The sequence below is a fragment of the Rissa tridactyla genome, chromosome 11 (genome assembly GCF_028500815.1).
Source record: "Rissa tridactyla isolate bRisTri1 chromosome 11, bRisTri1.patW.cur.20221130, whole genome shotgun sequence".
NCBI lineage: Eukaryota > Metazoa > Chordata > Aves > Charadriiformes > Laridae > Rissa > Rissa tridactyla.
This window is the reverse complement of record NC_071476.1, coordinates 2,162,774-2,187,108: the sequence shown is the minus strand read 5'-3', so window position 1 is coordinate 2,187,108 and position 24,335 is coordinate 2,162,774. Positions and strand designations below refer to the sequence as shown.

Below are 24,335 nucleotides of genomic sequence, written 5' to 3'. Positions count from 1 at the left end.
GCAGCAGAGAGGTATTGGCTCCATCACCAGCAGGAAGGCTGTTCCTCCACATTGATGGTGGCATTCACTCCTTTCAGCAGAAAGGAAAACATTAACAGAGGATGCTGCTAATATTCACCAAAGCTTGGTTTGAAAATAATAAGCAGCTTCTTTAAAGTGCATATTATTTCCAATCAGTTCTAGATGTCTTTCTGAGTTGATGTGAATGCAAATAAATTAATTTCCCCCTTCCTTTTTCTTCTCCTGACATTTTCCAGAAACCAGAAACAACAACAGTTTGGTTTCAAAGTGCCATCCAGATTTTTGGCTAGATGGCAAGTGGAGATGCTGTGCTCAGACAGAGAAGATGGCAGCTGGTTGTGTGGAGTATGACCCCACCAAAAATGGTATGCGATTTGTTAAGACCATCCTGACCTTGCAAATTTTTATTCCTAGCAAAAATAAAGGATTGAATCTGTCTTGTACAGAACACCAAAGAATACTGTGTTACATTTCCATCAAGAGACATGTAGCTGGCTCCTTGGGATATTCTGGCTTATCTTTTATTAAATATGGCATTCTTTGTTTTGAATTAACATCTTCCTCTGTGCGATGCTTGGTGCTGCCCTTGGAATGAGATGGAGAACTAAGAACTTGATCAGCTGTGGTCGGTCAATGGGCCACAATAACAACTTTCTCGAGATATACGCATTCAACCCTGTGTGTCCTATTTTGTCCTAACCGTATTTCCCCGGTGGTTTTGATGGCCAAGCGTAATCTTTACTTTGTCTCCTGAAAAGCATATAAGCAGTCAGTCATTCTTCACCCAAGACACTTTTCCCTTGTACCTGGGTGATTCCTTAAGTAGCCTGTGCCCCAGTTTCAAACCCATGCAGTGTGGCTGAGAGCCACCATGGAGGTGCGGGCTGTTGGCATGTCTTACTCTAAAAGACCAAGGCTTGCTTTTCACTGGTTTTGCATCACCTTTATCAATTCATTGCCTTGATGGTTTCTCCCCTGGTTTTGTCCAGATCTACTTCAAATTATCTTTCCTTATTTCATTTCAGCCTCAAAGAAGCCTCTTCCTCCCACCCCTGAAGATAACTGGGTGAGTGCAGTGAGGCACGCTAAGCTGCCCTTAGCGCCCCGTATATGTAACTAGCAGCGGTGAAAATATCCTCATTAAGGTTCATCACAGAATTCATCACTGCAATGTCACCTGCGCTTACATTCCCTGGGCTTTTCTCTTACCTTTCCATACTTTTTTTTAAGCTACAAATCAGCAGCATCCCACTAGAGCTAGGTTCAGTCCTGCAAAGAGAGCTTGGTTCCACAAACAGCTTCCCAATGATGAGCGAAACTTCACCTGTGGGGTGGGTTGGTTTTTTTCGATCTATAGAAAGGGAAACTGGGGGAGTAGGAGGGACATGAGAAAAGCTGCTGTGAAGTGAAACAAAGCAATTTTCCAAACCGGTTTGTGGATGGGACAAAATGTCGTTGGCTTATTTAATAAGAAGGGAGAAGCAGGGTGGTTGTTAGGGCTCGGTGCCCTACTGGAGGGCAGCAGGGCATTGGGACAGTCCCTGATGGGGCCTACAGACAGACCATGGAGATTTTATCACCAGAGGCTTTTAAGAGGAGTTTAGGAAACGCCTGTGTAGAATAGATCAGACAGAGGTAATCCTTCCCGAAAAAGGAGTAGATAACTATTTTCTGTGCAACTGAATTTTTTTATATGAAATTCATTGTTTGAAAGTGTTAAAAATTCTCATGTTGCCACCTTACCCCCTTAGACGCCCTGGGGTGCTTTCCTAGCTTTGAGGCTTTTGAACCCAGAGGACACAAGTGCTGCCAGGGAAATATCCTTTTAGAGAGCGTGCCATTGGTTTTTATGAATATGAATATGAGTATGATGAGCCTTTTGCCTAATTTGTGCAGAAATTGTTGCTAGATCCAAAGGAAGCCGTAGTCATAGCCATATATGACTATGAAGCCCAGAACCCGCAGGAGCTGACGTTACAATATAATGAGGAATATTATGTGATTGACAGCTCTGAGGAACATTGGTGGCTGATTCAAGATAAGAATGGGTAAGTCCCTTTTCAACAGCCAATTTACAAAGCCTTTCTAAATGCAATTTGTTCTTCCAAGAACATATACGTTCTTCCATATATGTTTATATGCTGGCCTCTAGTATAACTTTTGTGAAGCATCCTCTGATATACAGGAAAAAAGTGATGGAAGGTTATTTATGGTAACTTTCTTCCCTTTGATGTTGCTTGTATCCAGGAAGATGAAGAAAAGGATCTGAAAGTTATTTTAAAAAAAAATAAACAGTCCTTAGCTCAGGCTGATATTCTCTGTCGTACACGTAGGGGGAAAAAAATATGAAACTCTCCAAGTTTCAAGGTGCAATCAGTCGTTTCCTTCTCCAGTAACCTTACCAAATGCATAACAATCAGCACTTCCATCATGCAAAGAGCAAGCAAATCTTTCAGGGCTGACTCCCACAGATGCAGAGAAAATCCTGTCTGTCTAGCGCGCTCACCCCAAGTCGCATTTTAACAGGCATGAAGGCTACGTGCCAAGTAGCTACCTGGCGGAAAAATCACCCGAGAATCTGCAAATATATGAGTAAGTTGTGCCTATGTTTTTCTTGTACCCCTGAGTGCCCTGGATTCGTTACAGAAGCTAAAGCCACCAATGTCCCTACCCCACATAAGGTGTTGTCGCTAGCCCTGGGGACGCTCAATTCAGAGGCTTTTCAGCAGAAGCTTTAACAGCCTCGAAACGCTGACTCGGAGTCTTTTGATGTTTTCAGGTGGTACAATAAGAACATCAGCAGAAGCAAAGCAGAAACACTGCTCAAGGATGAGGTAAACCAGTGTTACGTGTGGGGTGGATGGGCAATAATAATTGATTAATGACAAATGAGGAGAAGCCTGTGAGGGCTCCTTTGTGTAAGAAAGAGCTGAATCCCGGGTTCCTGCTGTCTTGCTGTCCCTGGCTGTTCTTAGTGTGCGATGGATAAAGGACCACTAGCAACCGCCTTACTTCCACGGCAGCTGAGTGTGGGCAGAGAGCTGTGCCGTCCGTCCTCGGTCAGTCACAGCCAGTAACTGGGGCTGATGGAAAACACTGGTTCAGAACACTGTGTCGGCTGAAAACTGTGATTTTAGCTCATCTCTGCAGGGGCCCTGCGGATGCCAGTAGTTCTCTGAAAATCTAACCATCTCATGCTGAAATATTTTGGGTGAAAGCCAAAAGAATGGGTTTGGGTGGTTTTTTTAGTTTTGTGTATGTATCTGTGGGCATGTGAGCACGCATCTTTAATTTTTCAGTTGAGACAGAGTTTTCCAGTGAAGACTGTAGTGAAAATAAAAAGAATAAACTTCTCGTTCAGATTTTCCACACAGACACAGGCTTAGTTTTTAAATCAGCTCTTACACTAAAAGGAGACCCGAATAAAGTGTTGTTTCTTGGAATGACAGTATTTTATGGAAATAAAAGCATTTTTCTGCGGTTTTAAAAAATCTTTTAGTGCCTATAAACTCCTACAGGCTGTGTCCACGCACGGTTTAGTGATCTTATTTTTCCTTTTGGTCCTACCAGTGCCACTTTTCTGTGGCAACTACCCCCATGTGGCTGCAGAGCCTTCTGGTTCAAAACCTCACAGCCCCCACAGCTCCCCCCAAACACGAGGCCAAGCTCTTTGGGCAGGAAGGGAAAGAAGAGTGTTTAAAATAACTCGGGCAGGACGCTGCCTCCGATACTCCCCTACCTGTGCAAGCAACCCCACGCCTGCCAGGGAGATCAGTCCTAAAGCCCTCACTGAGCATGATGTAGGTGCTTCTACGGCAGCATCTGGAGACTGTTTTTAGAGCTTCCCTGTGCTAGATATTGTACGGTGCAGATATGGTAGGTGTGGTGAACCACACGTACCCATATTGTAGGGTAGACCCACATTGAAGAGACAACCCTGGAAGGTTTATAGCTCAGTGGCCCGGTCCCACCTGGGCAGAGCTGCACCCTGAAGGTCAGCGGTTCATACCCCGGGGGATGCAGCAGTGGTCTCGGCCCCTGTGTTCCCCTGGAGCTGAATCAACCCACTGGGGAGGTGGGAAGGAGACCAAGGCAGGGTGGACTTTGTGAGTTACGTTTCCACCAGGTGTTGTGGGTGGATAGAGGACATATAAAGTGGAAGGAATCTACCACGTAAAGCAAAGGAGGGAACAAAATAATAAGGCACTTGGGATGCTAGATGAAAAGCATCTTTATGTGCAAACAGAAGAAAAATGCGTTTTTTATTACCAATATATAGATCAGCACAGCACATTACATCCAAACTGTTATGTTAAATCTTCTCCTCTGCCATCTGATCCATTAGTGCTTGGCCCTGCAGGATCACGGCCTATGATTCATTTTAGCACTCAGATGAGTAGAAAGCAATTACAGTGAAAAATTAAAAAGGAAAATTGTTCTGTGAGTGCCAGAGTGGAGGAAGCCTGCTTTCCTACACATTCATGTTTAGATACTGATGACTGGGGTACCTATGAAAGGGCAGGATCTTGTCCAAACTTCTCCCCTTTGTGGTATATTGGTACATTATCTTTCATACACTCCCATATGGAGTCTCTGGTGTTCAATAAATCGTACTCTTGTTCTGTAGTTGCTCTCTCGATGGAGGGCACTCAAAGCCTTTCCAATCAGCTGCCCGTTTCATTGAGCTTGTTGGAAATTGATATCACCAGCGTGCTGTCAGATAGGGTTGAAAGCAGTCAATGGGTTCAAAATTTCTAGAGGGCATGGAGGGACAGCGGCACACACTCATGTACCCACACCCACACGTACTCAGCACGAGCACATAAGTCTCATTTCCTCAGGAAACTTAGCTAAAAATACACAGCACCCAAGAGAGACCAGCTGGGTGTACCTGCAGCCCTGGGCAGCCATCAGAGCTGTACCTGGAACAGACCAAGCTCTGTCAGCTGGCTCGTGGCTCAGTTTTTTCCTCCATGGTTCAGCACATCCTCGTGACTGAGCAGTAGACAGGCCTGAAACGAGCACAGTTTTGCCCCAAGCCCACTTCTTTTTTTCCATTATGTCTCTAACCAGTTTCCTCTCCTTTGCTCCTGTTACAGGGTAGGGAAGGTGCCTTCATGGTGAGAGACTCGAGGCAGCCTGGCATGTACACAGTCTCTGTTTTCACCAAAGCATTAAGGTACAGCTGAGCTCAGCAGCTTTTCGCATCAATTACAGCAATGAAATGGCTTCTATGAGAGTGTAATCTCTGTAGCTGCTTTGGCATTATAAAGAGAGAGCAGAAGGCTCGTGAAAATGATAGAGGAAAACACTTCCAAAAAAGGCAGAAGAGTTAGCTGCCATTCGCAAAGTATATTAAAGGCTCCACTTTTCCCTGCGTCTAAATGTATGCCTATAAATAGTGCCTTAAACATCATTGGGTTGTAATTTTGATGAAACTGTCCCCCCAGCTGAAGCGTTGGTAGGGTCAACATGGACTGTATATGGGACTTGTCAGAGGTGGGTAATACAAGACTAGTGAAAGGGTTTCAGTGATGGGGCAGAAAGTTTTGTTTCAGAAAGAAGAGGCAGAGAAACCTGGTACTCAACCTCTTATTATCGGGAAACCTCAGCCTTTCTAGAGATGAGACCATCTATGAGTGAGAGGGAGAACATACAACTACACAGCTTTCATCAGCAATTGCAGCTGACTCCTCGCTCCTCTCCCATTCATTCTGCATAAGGAAGCTTCTCCCCTTTGCTTGCTTGCTCCTCTTCCACTTAATCCTCAGATTCCTGTCTTTTTTTTTGGCTGCAATCTAGTTTTCCTCAGAGAAAACCTCATCTTTTTCAGCACGGATAACAATCCTGTTATAAAGCATTACCACATCAATGAGACAACTGACTTTCCCAAGCGATATTACTTGGCAGAAAAGCACGTCTTTGACTGCATCCCTGAACTCATCAACTATCACCAGCACAATGCAGCAGGTGAGTGAAGGCTGATGCTGACCAGGGAAGTTGCTGGTTTACCATGCAGCCAGGTGGCTGTTTTGATGGAAGGAAGGCCCCTGAGCCCACTGTCCTTACAATGAAACATTAAATGGCATCACCTTTTCTTCCACTTATTCTGGCACTTGGATGGCAGGAATATTACCGTCTTGGGCATTACATCTTCTTCATGGCCCTTCTAAGACTGATATGACCAACATAGATGCCGTGATGACATACTAGAGAGAGCCCTTTCATTGCTGGGAGCCCATGGGGTGCGTCACCACTACCAGACCAAGCTATCCGTTTGAGTTACACTGCAGGGCCTTCCTGCCCAGGAGGTGATATATCCCTGCGCCTTGATTTGACACGAAGTTAGGGACATGGCCACAATCCACAGCCAGACATGGGAGTCACCGAAGATTCCTACAGTCTAGGAGTACCGGGGGAAACCCTGGGCTTTGAAATGCCCTACAAATAAAAGGTGTAATTTGGAATTTTATCACACTTAATAGAGACTCACAGCTCATATTTGCTGACAGACTGAAAGTGGGAAATAAGCTGAAACTGCTAAGAATTGGCTTCCTTTGAGCAGGCAGGAAACTGCAGTCTGAAAAGAGGTTCAGCTGCCCTCAAGTGGAGCTGAGAACTCGGTACAATAAATCTGCTTCCAGCATCCAGACTCCCTTCTGGGGTAGTGACAGCCACTTCCCATGAGTGTGACAATAACTAGCACCCATCTTTCCTCTGTTATTCAGGTCTTGTCACTCGTTTGCGGTATGCAGTCTCTTCTTGGAGAAAAAAGGCCCCAATCACTGCAGGACTGAGCTACGGTATGGAGTTACTGTCTTGACCATACGGGAATCTCTCTCCTTGTTGGTTAGTTGGGTGATCCTGAATATCCCTGTGGATATTGATGAATATCCACGTGACTGTAGCCACAATAAATAGTTTTCTTCAGATCTTTACACTGCAACATTCACTCGATTATCATCTTTGTCATTACCATTCATAACTGATCATGCAGTGCCTTGAGGGAGGGGATGAGAACGCCAGGGTCTCAAAGAAGTCAACATTAAATGCTGCAATGAATGCTGAACGAAGGCGATGGGAGTGGGAGCACAGCATAACTTGAAAAAGATGAGCCCCTCCTGAAAAATGCCTCTATTTGCATATAGTTGTCTACAGAATTTTGCTGGTATCATCTTTATTGTGATCCTTGTAGACATCAAAGAAACTCAAAAGCATGTTGTGCTCGGTAGTGCACATATGCATGATAGAAACAATCCTCCCTGCAGAACCGGATAGACAAGACTAATGAGGAAAGAAAGGGGATGTTGTTGTTCCCATTCTTGAGAATGATCTGCAGCACGGACTAGTCAAATGACCTACCAAAGGTCAGACAGACAATTTGAGGGAGAGCCAGAAAGTCTCACTCTGAGTCCTGTCTCAGAGTTCAACCCACAAAAGCTTTTTCTTTGACATTTTACTGCTAGATCCTCACGCTTTCCCCCTTACATCAACAGGAAAATTGGTCATTAACCCCTCTGAGCTCACCCGTGTACAGGAAATCGGCAGTGGTCAGTTTGGGGTGGTCTACCTTGGCTACTTGCTGGAGAAGACAAAAGTAGCCATAAAGACCATTCGTGAAGGAGCAATGTCTGAAGAGGATTTCATCGAGGAAGCTAAAGTCTTGATGTAAGTAGTAGATTCACCAAGAAAATCAGACCCTGTAGGATTCACAAGACTGAAACAAAGTGTTGTGATAATGTTCAGGAATACGAATGGGGAATTTAAACCTGGATTATCTGCTATGTATCTAAATAGTATAGAGAGAGATGGGTGAGCTCCAGAGGCTGCAAAGGAAGGCAATTCAAAGTGTAGGTGAATTACTGTGCTGGTAAGTCTATCAATATCCAGAATGGTCTTCTGCATCCCTGCTGTTCTGGAAGGCAGGGTTAATTGATGGTGTGTTGTGGAGAGCAAAGCGGTTTTTGTCGGACATAATTAGATGAAGAAATCTCATAAAATTTGAGGGATTTTTATTGAAAAACCCTACCTGCAAAATTTGTTTGCTTTGCACAACTGAAAATGTTTCTCCTTGGTTTTATTCACTTCGTATTTTTTATAGTTCAGCCCCTTCAAAGTAGAGAGAAATGGATTTTTTTTTGTTGCTTATTTATTTGATTGGATGGTTTTCCATGCAGAAAAGTCTTTAGGTGACCATAACGATTAAAATGGGATGCTACTTAGTGCCACTTGACTTGGTCTACACATTTTCTTCTTTCTGCTTTCATAGTTGGCCTTTGCGGAGAGAGGGGTGCAGCAGGGTGACATAGGCGGCTGTGTATAACACGCTTGCTGTAAGGATAAAAAGCGCAGGGCCTATTTCAGCTTCTTTTTCCACCTTCCCTCCCCATCCTACAGGAAGCTGTCTCACCCCAAGCTAGTCCAGCTTTATGGCGTGTGCTTTGAGAACACTCCCATTTGCCTGGTGTTTGAGTTCATGGAGAACGGCTGCTTGTCCGACTACCTCAGGAGCCAGCGGGGCAGTTTTTCAAAGGAAACCCTGCTGGGGATGTGCCAAGATGTGTGTGAAGGAATGGCTTATCTGGAACAAAACTCTGTCATCCACAGAGACCTGGTATGTTCATCCCAGATAGACTTTTCCTCTGCTCCAGACGGGCTTTTCCCTGTGCTTTCTTCCCTCCTTAATTTCAGCTTTCGCACTTCTCCTGCCTATCTGTTGATTTGGGATCCAGTATCATCCTTTATTGCAGAAGCAGCATCAATACTTTAGGAAAAAAAGCATCCCCTGGAGCGCTGATTCATCTATTTCCCTCAACTGTGTTTGAGAGAGAGGAAATGAGGACAGAAAGTTGGTCTCTTTTTCTGAGTGGACTCTTTTGCTCCCCAAGAGCCCCAGCTCCCACAGTTCCCAGGGACTGACCACTCTTCATGTCTAAAATCAGGGAAGATGCTGAAAAGACATGTTTTAACGCATGCATAAACGTGCATTGCTGATGCCATACTTTTAAATACGTGGTGTTCGAACAATCTGCATGAGTCACTGCTGCTGTTTTGTTAGGGGACTGAGGACTGTGGGTAGCTGTGGAAATTTTAGGGTCTTTGCCCTTTCTGGGCAACAAGGGCCTGCAAGTCACACTGATGGTTCAACAGCTTTCTCGGCAACAGGAACTTGCTGGCCGTACAATGTACAGAAAGCATGAGAGTCCCAAGTTTTTGCCCTCTTCGTGTGGTACAGTGTAACTTTGATTCTCCTTTTTTTAAGCACTATCGGTTCTGCCAGGAGCAACTGAGTGGCTGTGACAGTCTTTCAGCTCTGACCTTCTGCCTTTGCACCTTCTTTTCTTGCAGGCCGCTAGGAACTGCCTGGTGGGGGAATCCCACGTGGTCAAAGTGTCCGACTTCGGCATGTCGAGGTAATGCCACCGGGGCTGCGCACACTCCCTGGGGGGCTGTCACAGGACTGGGGGGTGACTCAGCACGGTCCCTTCTTTTCCTTTTCCAGGATTGTCCTTGACGATCAGTATACCAGCTCCACGGGTACCAAGTTTCCAGTCAAGTGGTCTGCTCCAGAGGTTTTCTCCTACAGCCACTATAGCACCAAATCTGACGTTTGGTCATTTGGTAAGAATCAATTGTCAGAATGGAAAAAAAAGCAGCGAACAACAGCTCAGAAAAACTTGGGGGCTCACTCCTCAAGTAAACTCTCCTAAACACCACATCCTCTGGGCTCCAAGGGTGTTTGTCCTGAATAATGGCTTACGAAGGCAAGCCTAAGTCATTTAAGGGAAATAAAGAAAAGATTAGCAAACTACCAAAACACTTTGGAATGCTGCAAATACTGCCAACAATCTATTATACCTATGCAATTTTATAGAATACCAAATAACGAACTCTGTTTCACGGTGATACAGCAGGAGTGTCCAAGAAAAGGTTGGAGAGTCACTGACAAGATTATACAAGGAAAGGAACGACATTTAGGCACTCCATCTCTCTGGGTGTCTGTCCCAGGCACTGATGCTTCACTCAAACCCTCTGCCTTTCCAAGCTTGCTCTGCTGACTCCGTTTGCTTTATGCCAATCTGAAAATATTATTTCACTGCTCACATTTTCTTGCCTCATTTCCTGCATTGTTTTATGATTTGCGTCCGGTCTCTGGTCTCCCTTCTGGACCCTCATAGATAAGAAAGCCGTTGTATATTTTTTCCCGCAAAGTCATTGGCACTGGAGATAACAAAGGCTGTCCGCTGGCCTGTTGATCTGGCACACGAATGGATCTGGCGCATCTCCAGCCAACATGCAAATCGCGGCACCGCAGGGTGAATCGGTGCAGTGTGCTGTGCACAGCACGCAGTCAATGGGGTGCCACTCAGCTCCGGGCCGAGCAGTAAATAATGCAGGATTATAACCTTTGCTGGTCTGCGCTGGGGAACTCTCTGCTGCCCTCTCCCCTCGCTGTGCTCACCCTGGCTGACGTTGTGCGTTCCTGCGGTGGGTTATGAGCAGCGCAGTGGGAGCTGGGTGCTCAGACCCACGCGACAGCCTTCGAGGACCCAACCCGGAGATGCTTCAGAGAGCACCATTCCTCTTTCCGCGTCCCCTGGTGTGTGGAGGAGGCTGTTAGCACTCACCACATAATACCAAGGGATGACATTTCCAGTGGAGCTATCTCTGACACCTCGCAGCAAGGTGGCAGTGACATGGGGAGAGACGCTGCCTTGGTAAGAATGTTCTTCTGCTTCACAAATGGGAAACTGGCCTGTACTCTGAGAGCCAGATGCTTCCAAAAGGGGTGCTCAGTTCGATTTACAGTCAAGGCAAGCCTGGTGAAGTTGGCTCACTCCAGTTTCAGGGCTGAATGAAATACCGGTGAGCTTTGTTTGCGCTGGTCAGTCCTTCTTTGTGGAATGTGCAGACAGCAGTGTTGTGCATCTGTCAGGATCGTTGTCTCCCCATCCAGTGGGGTTTGTATAAGAGGATTCCTCTGTCATGTCACGGTCTCATGACTGTGAGGAGCTTTCTGCTCCGCTACTCTGCAGCCCATTCATCTCCTCTGCCAGGCCTGCAGTCCTGCTGCGCCCAGGAGAACAAAACGGGTGTGAGAAATTCCCAGTGCAGGAATCTGCACACCGACGGGGTACAGCTGCTTTGCTTATTCTTCAGTGGAGCCAATATCATTGGAGAGGAGCTGCAATCTCTATGCATCTTCCTATTTGAAGAATTCAAAGCTGGAAAGCAGGCATTATTTAGCAAAGTTGCCTGTGGAGTTACACGACTTTATTTCAGGTTTACTTCAGGCTATCTGTCTGTCTCCCTTTTCTAATACAATGTGAATACAGTTTACCAAGGCAGTCATATTAGGTGACCAAAGAAATTAAACATAATAATGACACAGATGCCTTGCATTCACTCCATTTGCAGAGCCTCTCTGATGTAGTGGCCGACCGCGACATATTCCACAGCCTGTTTGTCTTTGCCGGTCTCTCTTCCCCCGCTAGAGAAGCACGAGTTTCTGTACTGCTCTGAACAGTAATCACAGGAAAACATTTGACTGTTTAGGAAAAGAGGAAAAATGTGCTGCAATCCTTTGAAACTCCACTGTCATTGCATGTGAATTCATCCCAGCGAACCACACCGCCTGGGACGCTTTGCAGGCAGGGAGTCCCCAGTTCTGAGGCTGAGCTGACTAACAGGAGCGGAGCAGCTCAGATTGCTTTCCCGCTCCTGAGTCTCACCAAAATACAAGCAGATTCTGGTGTAGGACACACTGCAGGTGGGAACATCAGTGACATGTCTCTTATACGTGATTAACTGGAAGCAAAAATAGATAAACTGAATCAGTGATAAAAAGTGGGTTCTCTTTCCCGGATTACGCATCTGGATGGAGTATATGCACAAGCTTTTCCTCTTCTTCACAGTTTGGGAGAAGTCATACGACACTGCTCTGCTTTCTGACATGTAACACACTTTGACTTCATCTGACTTATGGGAAAAGCCATCCCTGTCATGCTAGACTGTCATGAAATAGGATGCAGAGAAGTCAATCTTGCAGAGACCAAACTGGACCCAGCAGAGATCCCAGTTGGCATCCTCACACTGCAGAGCTGTGAGAGGGTCTGATTCTTCAGATGTGTACTGAGAATCCACGTGAAAATGCTTTTCCAAGTAACAGACACACATGTTGAGCTGCAGAGAAGAGCAGGTGGAAGGCAGCCATGGGCCCGCTGAGGATTTTACTTGCTTCTTTGTGATTTTTCTCATTTTTTTTGCTTTAGGAGTGCTGATGTGGGAGGTCTTCAGTGAAGGTAAAATCCCCTATGAGAACCGCACCAATGGAGAGGTGGTGGAAGAAATCAACGCAGGATTTCGGCTCTACAAACCCAAGCTGGCCTCCAAGGCGATTTATGAGGTCATGAGCCACTGCTGGAGGATGGTTAGTATTGTAACGGGAGAGCCCTCGTTCCCAAAGACAAGACCTCTCTCTCCCTTGGCTTTTAGGAGGAGAGAGAGGTATATACTTCACATGCTAACGCAAGATAAAATCTTGGAGGTGAAGCACTGTGTAGCTTTCGTCTGTGCTAGCAAGTAAACTCGAGGCTCTTTGCCTTTTATTTAAGCTGCTATTTCCAGAGAGTGTGTTGACTTCACTGAGAGGTCTATGTAGCGCACCTAACTCAAGTTAATTCAACAGTTTGCTTCCTAAGAAAGCTGCAGATCTGTGGGGCTGAGTTTTAATAGTGACGGTAAAAATGACAGCCAAGCCATTACCAGGTACTTAGCATCCGCTAGGCAAAATTCACTGCTAGCAGAAAAGAAGCATTGCACAGAAGGAAGCTCATTCTTCCATTGGCGTCTTCTCTCTAACAATAGATCGTATGTTTGTTAATCCTCAGTTTCTTCACAAGGTTTTCCCTCCTAGCCTTGCCATTCCTCTCAAGCTGACATGAATGTTCCCCCTCTCTCTTCTCTCCCCTGCTCAGAGGAAAGATGACCGGCCGTCCTTTTCTGTTCTGCTGTACCAGCTGAGCGAAATCTCGGAGTTTGATCTGTAATCGTGGCACCGGCCACTAAGTGAAGCTAAGAGAGTCCTGAGGGGGCAGATGGCTGGATTTTCCCCATACAAAGTATTAACAGGAATCCTCTCACCACAGACACTTGCCATATGCCTGGGGAGGAGGAGAGGGCAGAGGCTGGTACTTCCAGACAGACAAGATATCCCCGGGTCTCCCAGAGCCTAGACAGACACAGGCTTTGGTTTGGCCAAGAATGTGGTTTGCAGCTTACAAGCAGCATCAGCAATTAAGCGCAGTCCTGAAGGACACAATCCATCAGTATTTCTCCTGGAGATAAAGCTTCAAAACTAAGAGATCTGACATTGCTATTCCGGTTCTGTGAACTCCCAAATTAAGGTCTTCCCTGGGGAAAAAGAGCCCTGTCTTTGCCTGAGGAGGAACGTTTAGACATCTCCATGGCTCTCTCATTCAGAGTGGGCTGGACCTGAAGGCTCTGAACAGGAATAAGCCTGGGACACAGGGGAACAGGCTGGATTTAGTGACTGCATTTCTGATGGTGGTATTTCAAGGCGGTTTTGTTCTCCCTTTGCATGAGTTTCTCTGAAACTGTGGCATACCAGGAAGAGGATTCTGGTACCCGGTGAGCTGATGAGGTGTCTGCGTGTGCATGTGAGTTTGTAAGGAAGGAAGCGAAAAAGTAACGTGTTGAAGAGTCTTGAAATGCTCTCAAATTGCGTTGTATAGTGAGGGGGGAAATGGGACTCTGATGGAAATGGAGACATTCTTGGAGAGGGGGAGTCAAAGCTGGAAGTCTGTATTAGTTTGTTCTTCGGTCTTTTTACATCAGAAGATAAATATGTGATCTCCATCCAATTTCTTTGAACTGAGTCCTGAAGGCTGACCAGTGCGGAGTGCTGTGTGTCTCCAGTGCAGGACAAGACAGGCTCCCAGGACCTGATTATCTGTGAAAGGCCCAGGGACCTACTCCTGAACGCGCGTGTTTGGGAGGAAGGAGCTGGAGGGCTCAGAAGGGTGGCCACGAGGAGGAAACATGCAGAGTATCTACTCAGTGCACCAGTGATAATGAGAAGAATTTTCTCCCACTTCAAAGAGTAACTGAATCATCACAAGCAAAGACTTTTCCATCTCTTCTGTGAACAAACTGGTGAATCCTCTAGGGACTGATCAAAGAAAAAGTCCTACGTGAAGGGGCTGTCTGGGTACTTACTCCACGAGCGGTTCCACATTATGTGGTGGCAGCAGAAGGTATAAACAATATCCATCTCCCGGTACTTCAGTGAAAATCTTTTTCACCACAAGACAGACACTGTTTTGACATAACTGACCTCAAAACCAAAAGTGTGGGTGTTAGTGTCCTGCAGAATTTGTAAATAAGAGCAGGACTTTCTGCATAGCATTAACAATAACTAGAGAAGTCAAGAGGACTCACAGATGATATATGCAGTACTTTTTTGATGCTTCTCTGTTTGGGCAGGTGAGAACATGGGTAAACCTTATGTGACGGCAGTTTACAAGAACTGTGAGGTGCAAGCTTCCCCCAGCAATCTCTCCCATCGTTACAGAAGTCAGGTTCAAATACGTTTGCCAACAGAAATGGAACAAGGAAATAACGTAATCCCATGATCTCACATATCCTGTGTCAAACTATTTCTTCATAGAAGGAGGCTTAACTTTTGGTATTTTTCAGACCCATGGTTCTAGGGTAGCTTTTAGGAGCCAGAATATCTTTTCAGGTATACGGATACGAGCAAGGCATTAGTTCCTGCCTTATACATCTTCCCGCTTTGCTTTGATTCCACATTATTCTCTTTCGTTTACTCCTACAAATATCAAATATCTCTCCCAGGCAGGGAGACCCCTAACATTCAGACTGGAGGCTGTCAATCCTAAATGCAGGATCAGAGCGCTGCCTTCAAACCAGGATTGCTGCCCAGAATCTCCTGGTAGTCTGAACCAGTACGTGGAACATGAGCACCTATAAACAGATTTTGAATTTTTGCCTGCAATGAATTTGAGCTAAGTTTTTCTTTGTCCCTCTCATCCTTTAGTCTCAGTTAGCCGGTTGTCACGTCCTGGTGATGCTAAATTTGACATTTAGCCAGTGAAGTTTTCAGCAGCCCTAACCACGTTAAACTGCACAGCCACAGCTAAATTTGAGGACAGCTGGCCATAACCCTGTTTGCTCTCAATTGCACTTAGACAATCCGTACAACCACAGCATACTCTGAAACGATTCTTCCCTGAGCACAGACGCTCTGCGGCAGGGGTATCTGCAGGCTTCAAAGCTAAGCTTCTGGCTTGCTGCCCCCTCCATCCTGGGAGGAACCAGGGGTCTTGAGGAGCTTGAGGAGGTTGCTATTAAGTAGCAGCAATACTGCTCCGCTAGGTAATGTTTCTGAGATTATATTTATATTTGGATAAGTGTAATATTTATTGGCTAGAGAGTGTTGCACAAAATAATATTGTGATGTTTTATGTTCAGTTTTCTTTTTGCAGTATTTCTATGTACACGATACCTATTTTTACAAACAATAAAATTGCTGAGTACCAACTGTGGCTTTCGCTATATGTTAACAAAATATGCAAAAACCATCCTCATGCTCTTACAATCGTACAGCTTGCTCTTCCTCCAAATCCTCCCCACCAAGAAGCAAAAAGGCTTCTTCTGGCTTTCTGAAATATCTCTGTTCCCCAGAGCTGTGGCCATGTTCTGGGGTTAGATTACGTGCTGGGTTAATTGGGGGTAGGAAGTATTCAGAATCTCTGCAAACAGGGTAATGTACTATATGGACACATAGATTTTTAAGTGTAAACATCCATTGCGGTGTCTTTAAATTGTCTGAATCTTCATAAAATGAGGGTAGTAATATTTGTGTGCTCCCAAAGGGCGTTTACCCATAATTATTTACAGGGGATTTCAGGAATTTCAAAAGAGCAGTGCCGTACTGTGATAACTGCATGATATTAATACACCATGATATTAATAGACCGTAACACAGTCTTCTCCCGCCATAGCAGTTTCTATGGCAAGTTTAGGCCCGTGCCTTCATGTGGCTTAACTAGATATGTTCCCCACAAAGCCATGGTGAGACTATCAGCTGTTTCCTGCCGCAAAGTGAATAACAACTCTCTGAATACCCCTTCCCTGTCTCCTTGGAAAGTATTTGCGAAGCGCTGAATGTTCAAACCATTCCCCCTTTGCCGGTTTGACCCCCTCCGCTTGGCTGTTCTGAGGAAAGGTGGGAGTTTGTGCTTGTCCCTGCTTTTGCCTGCCGGTTCTCGGAGGCGGTGGGTGCACGGCTCTGCCTACGGCGCACATTTGGCCGGAGCCGAGGCCCGGAGCACCGTCCCAGCGTGTCCCCGACTGCTGCTGCGATGGCCGAGCGCTGGCACAGCTCGGCTGGCATCCCAGCCGGGAAAGGCAGCCAAGCAGTACCTCATCTGGAAAGAGCAGCTGATGCTTCTCAGTGGAGACCAGGGGCTGGAGTGCAGCAACGTGAGCCATGAAAAGCTCTTTCTTGAGAATGTGTTGGTCACCCTGGGGAAGTGGGGGTTGTGGGTGCTTGTTCCGGTGGATAATTACCTTAAAATCAGGCCTGAAAAAAAATCTAGACTTTCCTGAAACATTTTTAAACAAACATATTTCTACGTGATGTTTGGCTTTGTCCTCTCTGAGCGCCGCGCTCGTCAGCACGGCAGGGTTCAGGTGAACGGCTCTGCTAAATCTCACTTGGCAGCCACTTCAATTTTATGTGTATTCCTCGGTTCAGCTCATCCCACCATCATGTTATCTCTCCCCTCCACACACAACCAGCTGAGGCACACACACTCCTGGGCCTGCCCCTCGCTGCCATTGTCCCCAACCTGCAGAGAGATCTGCAAGACAAATGCAGAGAAGCTCATTCTATTATTTTACGATCTAAGGCAACACAGAGCAGAAAATTAAAATAATATCATAACATTCATGGAATTCCCATCATCCTGAGCCTGGCTGATAATGTGCACAGATTAAACTGTGCAAAAAAAAAAAAAAAAAAGTCCACATCAGTTTTTACTGCGACAGTTTTCTTGAACTGACCTTGTTTCACCCACGGCCTCAGAACAATATTAGCTGTTAAATCTTTTGGATCTGCAGTAACAATGCTCACTACTGATTTTTTGTGACAAGCAATAAATAGTAAAAAGAGGAACGATGACTACAAAATGTTCCAGTTAAAGGCGAGATAGAAGAAATGCTGCACAGGGGAGGGAGAAGAGTCTACCCCCAGAGATGCTATCAATAGATTTTTTCAGGCGTGGTCCTGTTTATTGAAACAAAGATAGTTTCCAAGGCTGTCTTGCTGCTTTTGTAGTTTGCAGACCATGGTGCCTTCAGCCCATGGCATCCATTCAACCTATAGTAGCAGTGCTACAGTGTAAACCTGGTCTCCAAGCTTCTCTGTGGAGCCAACATACACCCATGGGGAGCAAGCTCAGCCCCACACCAGCGTGGAGAACAGAGCAGCAGCCTCTAAGGAATCAGGAATGGTCGCTCTGATCCAGGAAGGGCCAGATGGCCGTGCATTTTTAGCATAGGCTGATGCTCAGAAAAGGGACACTGCCAGGGCCACCAAGGAAATATACCTAGACCTATATCTGGACTTTCAGCAATCCCTGGGTATCCACCAATGTCTTTCAAAGAACAGGCAGATGCCATCAGAAGGGGAGGGCTGCAGGAAAACAAATGAAGGCCCCGTACAGGGTTTCTGTCACCTCACCATGAGGCGATGTTCCTCCGAAAGCTGTAAGAGGTCCAGTTTGGATTTCACAGTAGATCTGAAGAGCTGTATTGGAGCTTTAAAAAGAAGCATGAGCAGAAGGACTGGAAACTTGTCCCTGAAGAAATGCCAGATGCCAAAAGGAAGATCTTTTGGATACGGTGCTGACTCAGAAGAGGCTTGGAGCTCTGAGCAAAGGCATTGCCTTTCTGGTTTGGGTCCTTTACACGCTCAGTGATCCAGGGCTTCATGTGTATTCTATAAACAGGGGTTTTGCCAAAATGGTAGGTAAAACCCAACGACGCTACACATCCTCTGCGGGGAAGAGAGGCCGAACACCTGAGGCTCAGCAGCAGGGAGATGGGGAATCCCAGCCGTGTCCTGCCTTCTCGGGGACCCAGCTCACCCCCTCCGTGGGTCCCCGGCCCTGTCCCCTCCGTGCACCGGGGGAAAGGGGGGGCTGGTGGCCTTCCCCCTCCCCGGGGGGACCCCGCCGGCGCCGTACCGCCGCCACCCCAACCTTCCCCCCGGGATGCGGCCCCCGGCCCCGCCGCGCATCCCCCGCGGGGCCCGGGGGAGGAGCCGCCCGCACGGCTCCAGCCCCTTCCCGCGGCGGGGGCCGGGGCTCCCCCCGCCGCCGCTGCCGCCGCCGCCGATCGTGCGGAGGGGCCGGCGGAGAGCCGCGGAAGTGCACTTGCTGCAGCCATTTCCTGCTCTCTTTGTGCGGGCGGCGCGGAGCATCCCGCGGCGCGGAGCGGAGCGGAGCGGAGCATCGCGACCCGCCCGAGCGCCAGGTGAGCGGGGCAAGGCGGGGGGCGCGGAGGCTGCGCGGCCTCACCCCCTCCCTCTCCCCCATCCCCCGCGCTGCGCGGAGCTGCGCCCGCCGCCGCCGAGCCCGGTGAACCCCCGGCCGCCCCGGGAGGGCTGGGAGGGGGCGGCGGAGCGGGGGGGTGCAGCGGCGGGGCAGGTGCTGCCGCCCCCGGGCAGAGGGAGGGCGGGAGGCCCGGGCGGGCCGGGATGTGCGGGGATGTATCCCACAATGCCTAGAGCTACCTGCGGCATTCAGCCTCCCCGCAAGGCGCCAGGGCGGGGGGGGTGGGGGGTGGAAATAGCGCAAATCCCCTTCTTCCATCCCACCCCCCGCCGCATCCCGGCTCCGCACCCCCAGAACGGCGGGGGAAAGGGCCGAGCCCCGGCGCCGGCGGGCGCTGCAGGCCCCGCGGCGGGCAGCGGCGGCAGCGCTCACCCGAGCCGGGGTCGGGGCGATGCTCGGCGCAGGGAGAAAAGGGGGATGGAGGGGATGGAGGAGCCGCAGGCCGGGCCGGGGGCTGAAGGTGGCCCCGGTGGGGGCTCCCGACCGGCATCCGGATCACCCGTGGCGTGAAAATACGGGGGAGGAGGGGGAAGGAGGAAGCGACGGGGTCTGAGCCGGGGTTGGCAGCGATGGCGCCCGCAGGTTCGTGCTTTGGAGTCGGGAAAACCTTTCCCTTTCCCAAACCGCCGGGTTTCCCGTGCGTGAGACCGTTCGGGAGCAAGGTGCGCCCCGCGCAGCCTTCCTTTGTATTGAACTTTCCAGCCGCGGAGGCTGGAATTGCCTGGTGCCAGCCGCATCCCACCTGGGGAGGGAGGGAGGGATGGATGGGTTCTGCAGGAAATTCCCGTAGGTTGGAAGGGCCGGGAAGGAACGAGGAGAAGAAAAAGAGACACCTACTAAAAAAACCTCCCTCCCCACTGGAAAAAAACCTCCCTCTCTGCCTGTTCAGGGTTGTTTTGGAGAAGGGGGAAGGGTGACGGTTGTGTGTGCTGTCAGAGGACGCAGCCAGCAGCAGAGCTTGTCCCCTTCGCCATCTGCCGCTTTCCACGGGGGGTTCCTGACTAGGGGGGGTGGGTGTTGGATCACAAAGATCTCGTAGAATTAGGCCGAGTCGCTAAACCCTCTGCGCCCCTCCTGCCCTGCATGGACACCGAAAGAAAAAGCACGCTCATCTTTTGCATGATGACAGTTGGCTGAGGTTAGTCACTGAGGTAGGTGATTAGCCTGGTATTTTGGTATCTGTCACAGCCATATAATTTGAGGGCGATTCCCTGCAAAGGGGAATTTTTTTCTCCCTTTCCTCTGTACAGTTAACTGTTATTAATAAAGCCTGAGGAATATGGAAAAAACTTCCATTTTCTGACCAGGGTCTCTTGAGCAAAGCAGACTATGCTGATTTCATGATAATAATTTTATTAACAAGCAATTATCATCTTTGCATGAAAAACAGGAAGATCAGTTTTGGAAGATCAATGATTGGCCAACTATTGACAATACTCTCCTGTATGGTTTAATTGCCCAAGAAGCGCTTTAAATGTTAGCAAAGGGGTGGCTTGAAAACTTGCTCTAAATTTCTCAACTATATTGGAAATGTACCTTCCTGTATCTGCCTCCTTCCTTGACCCTCTTTGGCACCAGAAAAAAAAATGATGGAGTTATTCTAAAAGAAATAAATTCCAAAATAATTGTGTTGCTGATGCAGAGGCAGCGTAAATGACTGGGACATCAGCCGTAATGGAATGGCAGAAAATGTAGAGGGGAGATACAGAAAAACAGCTTCAGGAGTCATGCAGTTTGGCTTCCCTTTTTATTAGGAAGGGTAATTTCATGGTTATTAACATCTGTGTCTGTGTACGGCAGGAGCCCAGCTCTGCCAGCCTCGCTCATCCTGGCCGTGCTTATTTGCTCCTGCCAAAGAACCGCCTGACTGTGGTGGTGGTTGCAGTTACAAGTAATTCTTACAGCATATGAGAAGGGGTTGATGACGTGCATGCTGAAACACAGGAGACTTTAATCGCGTGCACTTTAGGCAAGGATCAAACTAAGCTTTTGCACCCTGAAGTTATTCTTCTTGACTAAAAATACATTGATGGCCAGGAGCGTTTATCCACCTCTTGCTGTGAGGCAGTGGGTACCAGAAATGCTCAGCATTTATGCACCCGAGACACCAGTTTCCTGGGGTACTTGTTGGGCCAGGATGGTTCCTGACCACAGGTTAGATGCTATTTTGGAGTAAGAGAGAGAAACATTGTCACAGGGGCAAAAGAAGTGACTTTCCCAGGTTACCCAGGGACTGAGCGTCAGACAAGGACAAGAATCCCAGATCCTCAGGAGGTGACCAGAAGAAATTTGTCCACCTTCTCCGCATTGCCATTCCCGCAGCAAAAGTCACTTTGCTGCTTGCCTCACCCCGGGCTTGCAAGGCTTGGACCGTGTCTTACTACCAATCTCCTGGGCAATTCCCATTTTTTCTTGCCTCCTTTCCCGCCCTTGGTAGCTTCTGGAGCTCCAGCGTGAATGTCTGCTGTAGGAGCAGATGAGCTGAAAAGCCGAAACAGCCCGTGCCACTTCCCCAGAGCTCTCAGCTGCGCAGCTTCGAAGCCGAGCGCACATGCATGCAACATATTCATTATGGCCCCGCTTTTAAAAGTCTTCCTTTGTTCCCCCAAGCTGCTCTAACAATAAAGACGTCTTTGTTCTTTTTCACTGCAAAGGGGATGATATTGCACCCATACTTCTGGGCAAGCGTTCCGGTGGGGAAGGTAGGACCTGCCCTGCAAGGTCAGACATCTGGGATGTCCATCCTCACTCCTTCTCAAAGCCGTCCTACGCCGGCTGTTAAATCTGGCCCCCAGGATGCTGCACAACAGAGTCACCACGTCGGGAGCTCTTAATATCTGCTTCGAGGTGGTAGGGCCTTGCCCTGGGCATGGACCCTACGTGGCCGGCTCCCTGCCATGTCTGGAAACCCCAGTGCTTCAGTGTGGTCGTTTGGCTTTAGAAGGTGTAAGAGATGGCCGGAGAGGTTACAATTGAGATGTGGGATGGGGAAAGGAAGTTTCTGCAGCAGATGGGCAGAAAGTGTGGGCAGTGCTGTACTCGTTAGTACCAGCGCTCGTTAGCAGAAGAGGTAGTCAGCCCCGTGGCTGCATCCCTCTCTGAGGTTTCACTGGGGTGGTGTTGGCTCCTGCCAGGCTCATGTTCAGTTTTGCCAAAACATGTAGGACCAGAGGGACTTCGGCCTCTCTGACCAGCAACAGGATATGGAGAAGAAAGTAGTTTTGCGCGATGGCTCCCAGCAGCCTGCGTGGCTGCGTTCCAGTCCGTCCAGGCAGCAGGATATCGTCCCTCCTGCGGGCGAGGGAAAGCCTCAGCCCACCATGCACGCAAAAAAGCCCCGTTCCTGGGCAGGCTGCTGCACTGCGGGGGGCGGTGTGGCCCCCAGCCCCATGGCCACATGGGCCGAAGCGCCACCAGCAAACCACCAACGTGGTGGGCTGGCTCCTCTTCCCAGCACAGCTGCCCTGCACCGAGGCCCAGGTGGTGGATGGCGGTTAAGGCTTAATGAGAACTTTTTGATGAATGTCCCCGGGGATCCCCGTCTTCCCTGGGCTGGAGCCGCTTGGTCGCTGCCACGTTACCTGATGGCTGCCCCCCTTGTCGCTGGACCGAGGGGATGAAGCTGGATTTTCCAGGGCAGCCCCAGCACGTTGGTGTTAGAAATCTTTTTGCAGGAAGGTGAGGGAGGGTGGCGTGGGTCTGTGGCAGTGGGACTTCCCCTTTCGCCTCTCCCAGGCAGCCCCCGTGGTGGGCAGACACCATACAGCGCCCCACAGACCGGGACAAGCAATCGGTGGTGCCTTCAGAGCCTTCCCCAGCCTTCGTACCGGTGCACAGGCCCTCTTACAACTGGCAGTGGACCCCAACCAAGAGAAGGGGCCCCGCCAGCCCCACAACCACCCCAAGGAGCAGGCGAGGGGCCACGGCACAAGCAGATGGGGGATCGCTCGGGGCTGATCCTCTGTGGGATGATCCGGGGTGATGATCCAGGTCTGCTGGCCCTGGACCAGCAGCCCCTCCGTCACACGCTCCGGCTGGGAGGTTGCTGTCTGCCGCAGTGTGCTATGGGTATGAGACCTGGGGGAAGTCCTGGCAGACCACGCTTTTCCCCGTAGCCTCTGTTGGTTTTGCTTTTGGACTTAAGAAGGCAATGAATGGAAATTAGGAGTCCCCGTAAAAGACTGATGTGTTAAACCCCACCAAGTCTGTGTAGTTTCTCCATCTGCATCCAGATTCGTGCACTCCGCTCAGCCGTGGCAGAGCATGGGGTGGGCTGACGGCCGATTGCCCCGCTCGCTCGCTCGCCGTGGCTTGGTGCTTCCTTTTCTGTTCACATATTTCTACACGCTGCCTTTCTTCCTCTATTTGAGTGCAAGATCTTCAGGGCAGGGACTGGCTTGTTCTCGCAGGTTTGTGCGCTGGCTGGCACAGCAGGACCCTGATGCCGTATTTGGGACTGTATCTCCTCGTATGGCCCAAACGGCAGCAATGATTTTGTCCCTTGAGTTGCTGAGCTCTTTGGGTATCACAGGGTTATTGGGGAAGCATCTTTGGGACTGGGCCTTTGGGGAAGCGTGTTGGGAAACTGCCAACACCTTGCATAAATGGCCTTAGAATTGGACTTAGAGAAAAATGAGAAACGAGCCAAACAAACAGCCACAGCCTTCAAAGCTACAAAATGGAAGGTTTTTGTCTTCCCAAGCCTGAAGTGCGTAATGAAGCGTGTGTGAGTACCAGGGGTGTTGTTCTGGGAACCCAGTGGAGCGTCTGGAGGCACTGGAGGATGGTGGTGGCGGGCGGTGGGCAGCGGAGGAGGGCCTTGGGGCTGGGCGCGGAGCAGCGGGGGGCACTCGCAGGCCAGGAGGAAGCCGCTTCTGCCTGCGGCGTGCCGGGACGTAATGTCTGGTTTTGACAGTTGCTGCAATTTGTAACAGGAAACCGTTCTAGCAAAGAGGGGTGAAGATGTTAACAGAAATTTGAGCGTGTAGGGAAAGGGCTGCTTGAGATTATTTTTTTCCCCCAGGCACTTATTTCATGGTGCTTCTGCCGCAGGTATAACCAAGCCTGTTTCTCAACTGCCTGGTACCTTGGGGAGGCATTTGTGGAGGTGGAATGAGTTTACCAGGCTCATACGTGTTCTTGCAGCCCATGCGTACAGGCAACAAGAGGCTCGTCAGCAGACCTGTCTCTCTCGTCACCCAACACGAAGCTGCCCCAGGACCGCACACAGTGTGCAGCCCCCTTGGCCGTGGTCCTTGCTGGGTGCGTGTGTGTGTACCTATCTATGGACATCCCGAAGCCATTGTCCTTCCATGCTCCCAGTGATGGAAAAACAAACTTATATTCTTGGAAACAGTGACTCAATTTTAAAAAAAAAAAAAAAAAAAGGACCTAAGGGATTTGTAGCAGATAATCGGCTGAATATGAGCACCTATGGAGCTGCTGTTGCGCCCAAAGGAACTGGTGTGATTGTACGCAAGGAAGGAGCCTACGTTGCTGTTGTATCCGGCGCTTGTGCAGACACTGCTGGAGCCCCGTGTCCTGCTGCGGTGTCCGCACTTCAGCAAAAAAGTTGCAAAATTGGATCAAGCTTAGAGAAAAGCCAGAGAGATGATTAAAGGATTGGAAAACATGCTCTGTAACAAGGCAGGC

At 48.8% G+C, this 24,335-nt stretch overlaps 2 protein-coding genes across 2 annotated transcripts in view; both read left to right on the top strand.

Moving 5' to 3' along the window:
* The window catches only part of ITK (IL2 inducible T cell kinase), a 34,240-nt gene extending 18,651 nt beyond the window's left edge, over positions 1–15,589 (top strand). The window contains exons 4-17 of the mRNA XM_054217650.1: positions 258–386; positions 1,047–1,087; positions 1,918–2,069; positions 2,548–2,613; positions 2,801–2,855; positions 5,121–5,200; positions 5,855–5,991; positions 6,750–6,824; positions 7,518–7,689; positions 8,419–8,635; positions 9,370–9,434; positions 9,524–9,642; positions 12,294–12,451; positions 12,999–15,589. Of these exons, the coding sequence (XP_054073625.1) occupies positions 258–386; positions 1,047–1,087; positions 1,918–2,069; positions 2,548–2,613; positions 2,801–2,855; positions 5,121–5,200; positions 5,855–5,991; positions 6,750–6,824; positions 7,518–7,689; positions 8,419–8,635; positions 9,370–9,434; positions 9,524–9,642; positions 12,294–12,451; positions 12,999–13,070 (1,538 nt within the window). The 3' untranslated portion in view covers positions 13,071–15,589. The remainder of the gene's footprint in view (positions 1–257; positions 387–1,046; positions 1,088–1,917; positions 2,070–2,547; positions 2,614–2,800; positions 2,856–5,120; positions 5,201–5,854; positions 5,992–6,749; positions 6,825–7,517; positions 7,690–8,418; positions 8,636–9,369; positions 9,435–9,523; positions 9,643–12,293; positions 12,452–12,998) is intronic.
* A 2,871-nt stretch (positions 15,590–18,460) lies between these two features.
* Positions 18,461–24,335, top strand: part of CYFIP2 (cytoplasmic FMR1 interacting protein 2) — a 56,640-nt gene continuing 50,765 nt past the window's right edge. Inside the window, exon 1 of the mRNA XM_054217080.1 lies at positions 18,461–18,603. The gene's annotated coding sequence lies outside the window, so the exon portion shown is untranslated. The remainder of the gene's footprint in view (positions 18,604–24,335) is intronic.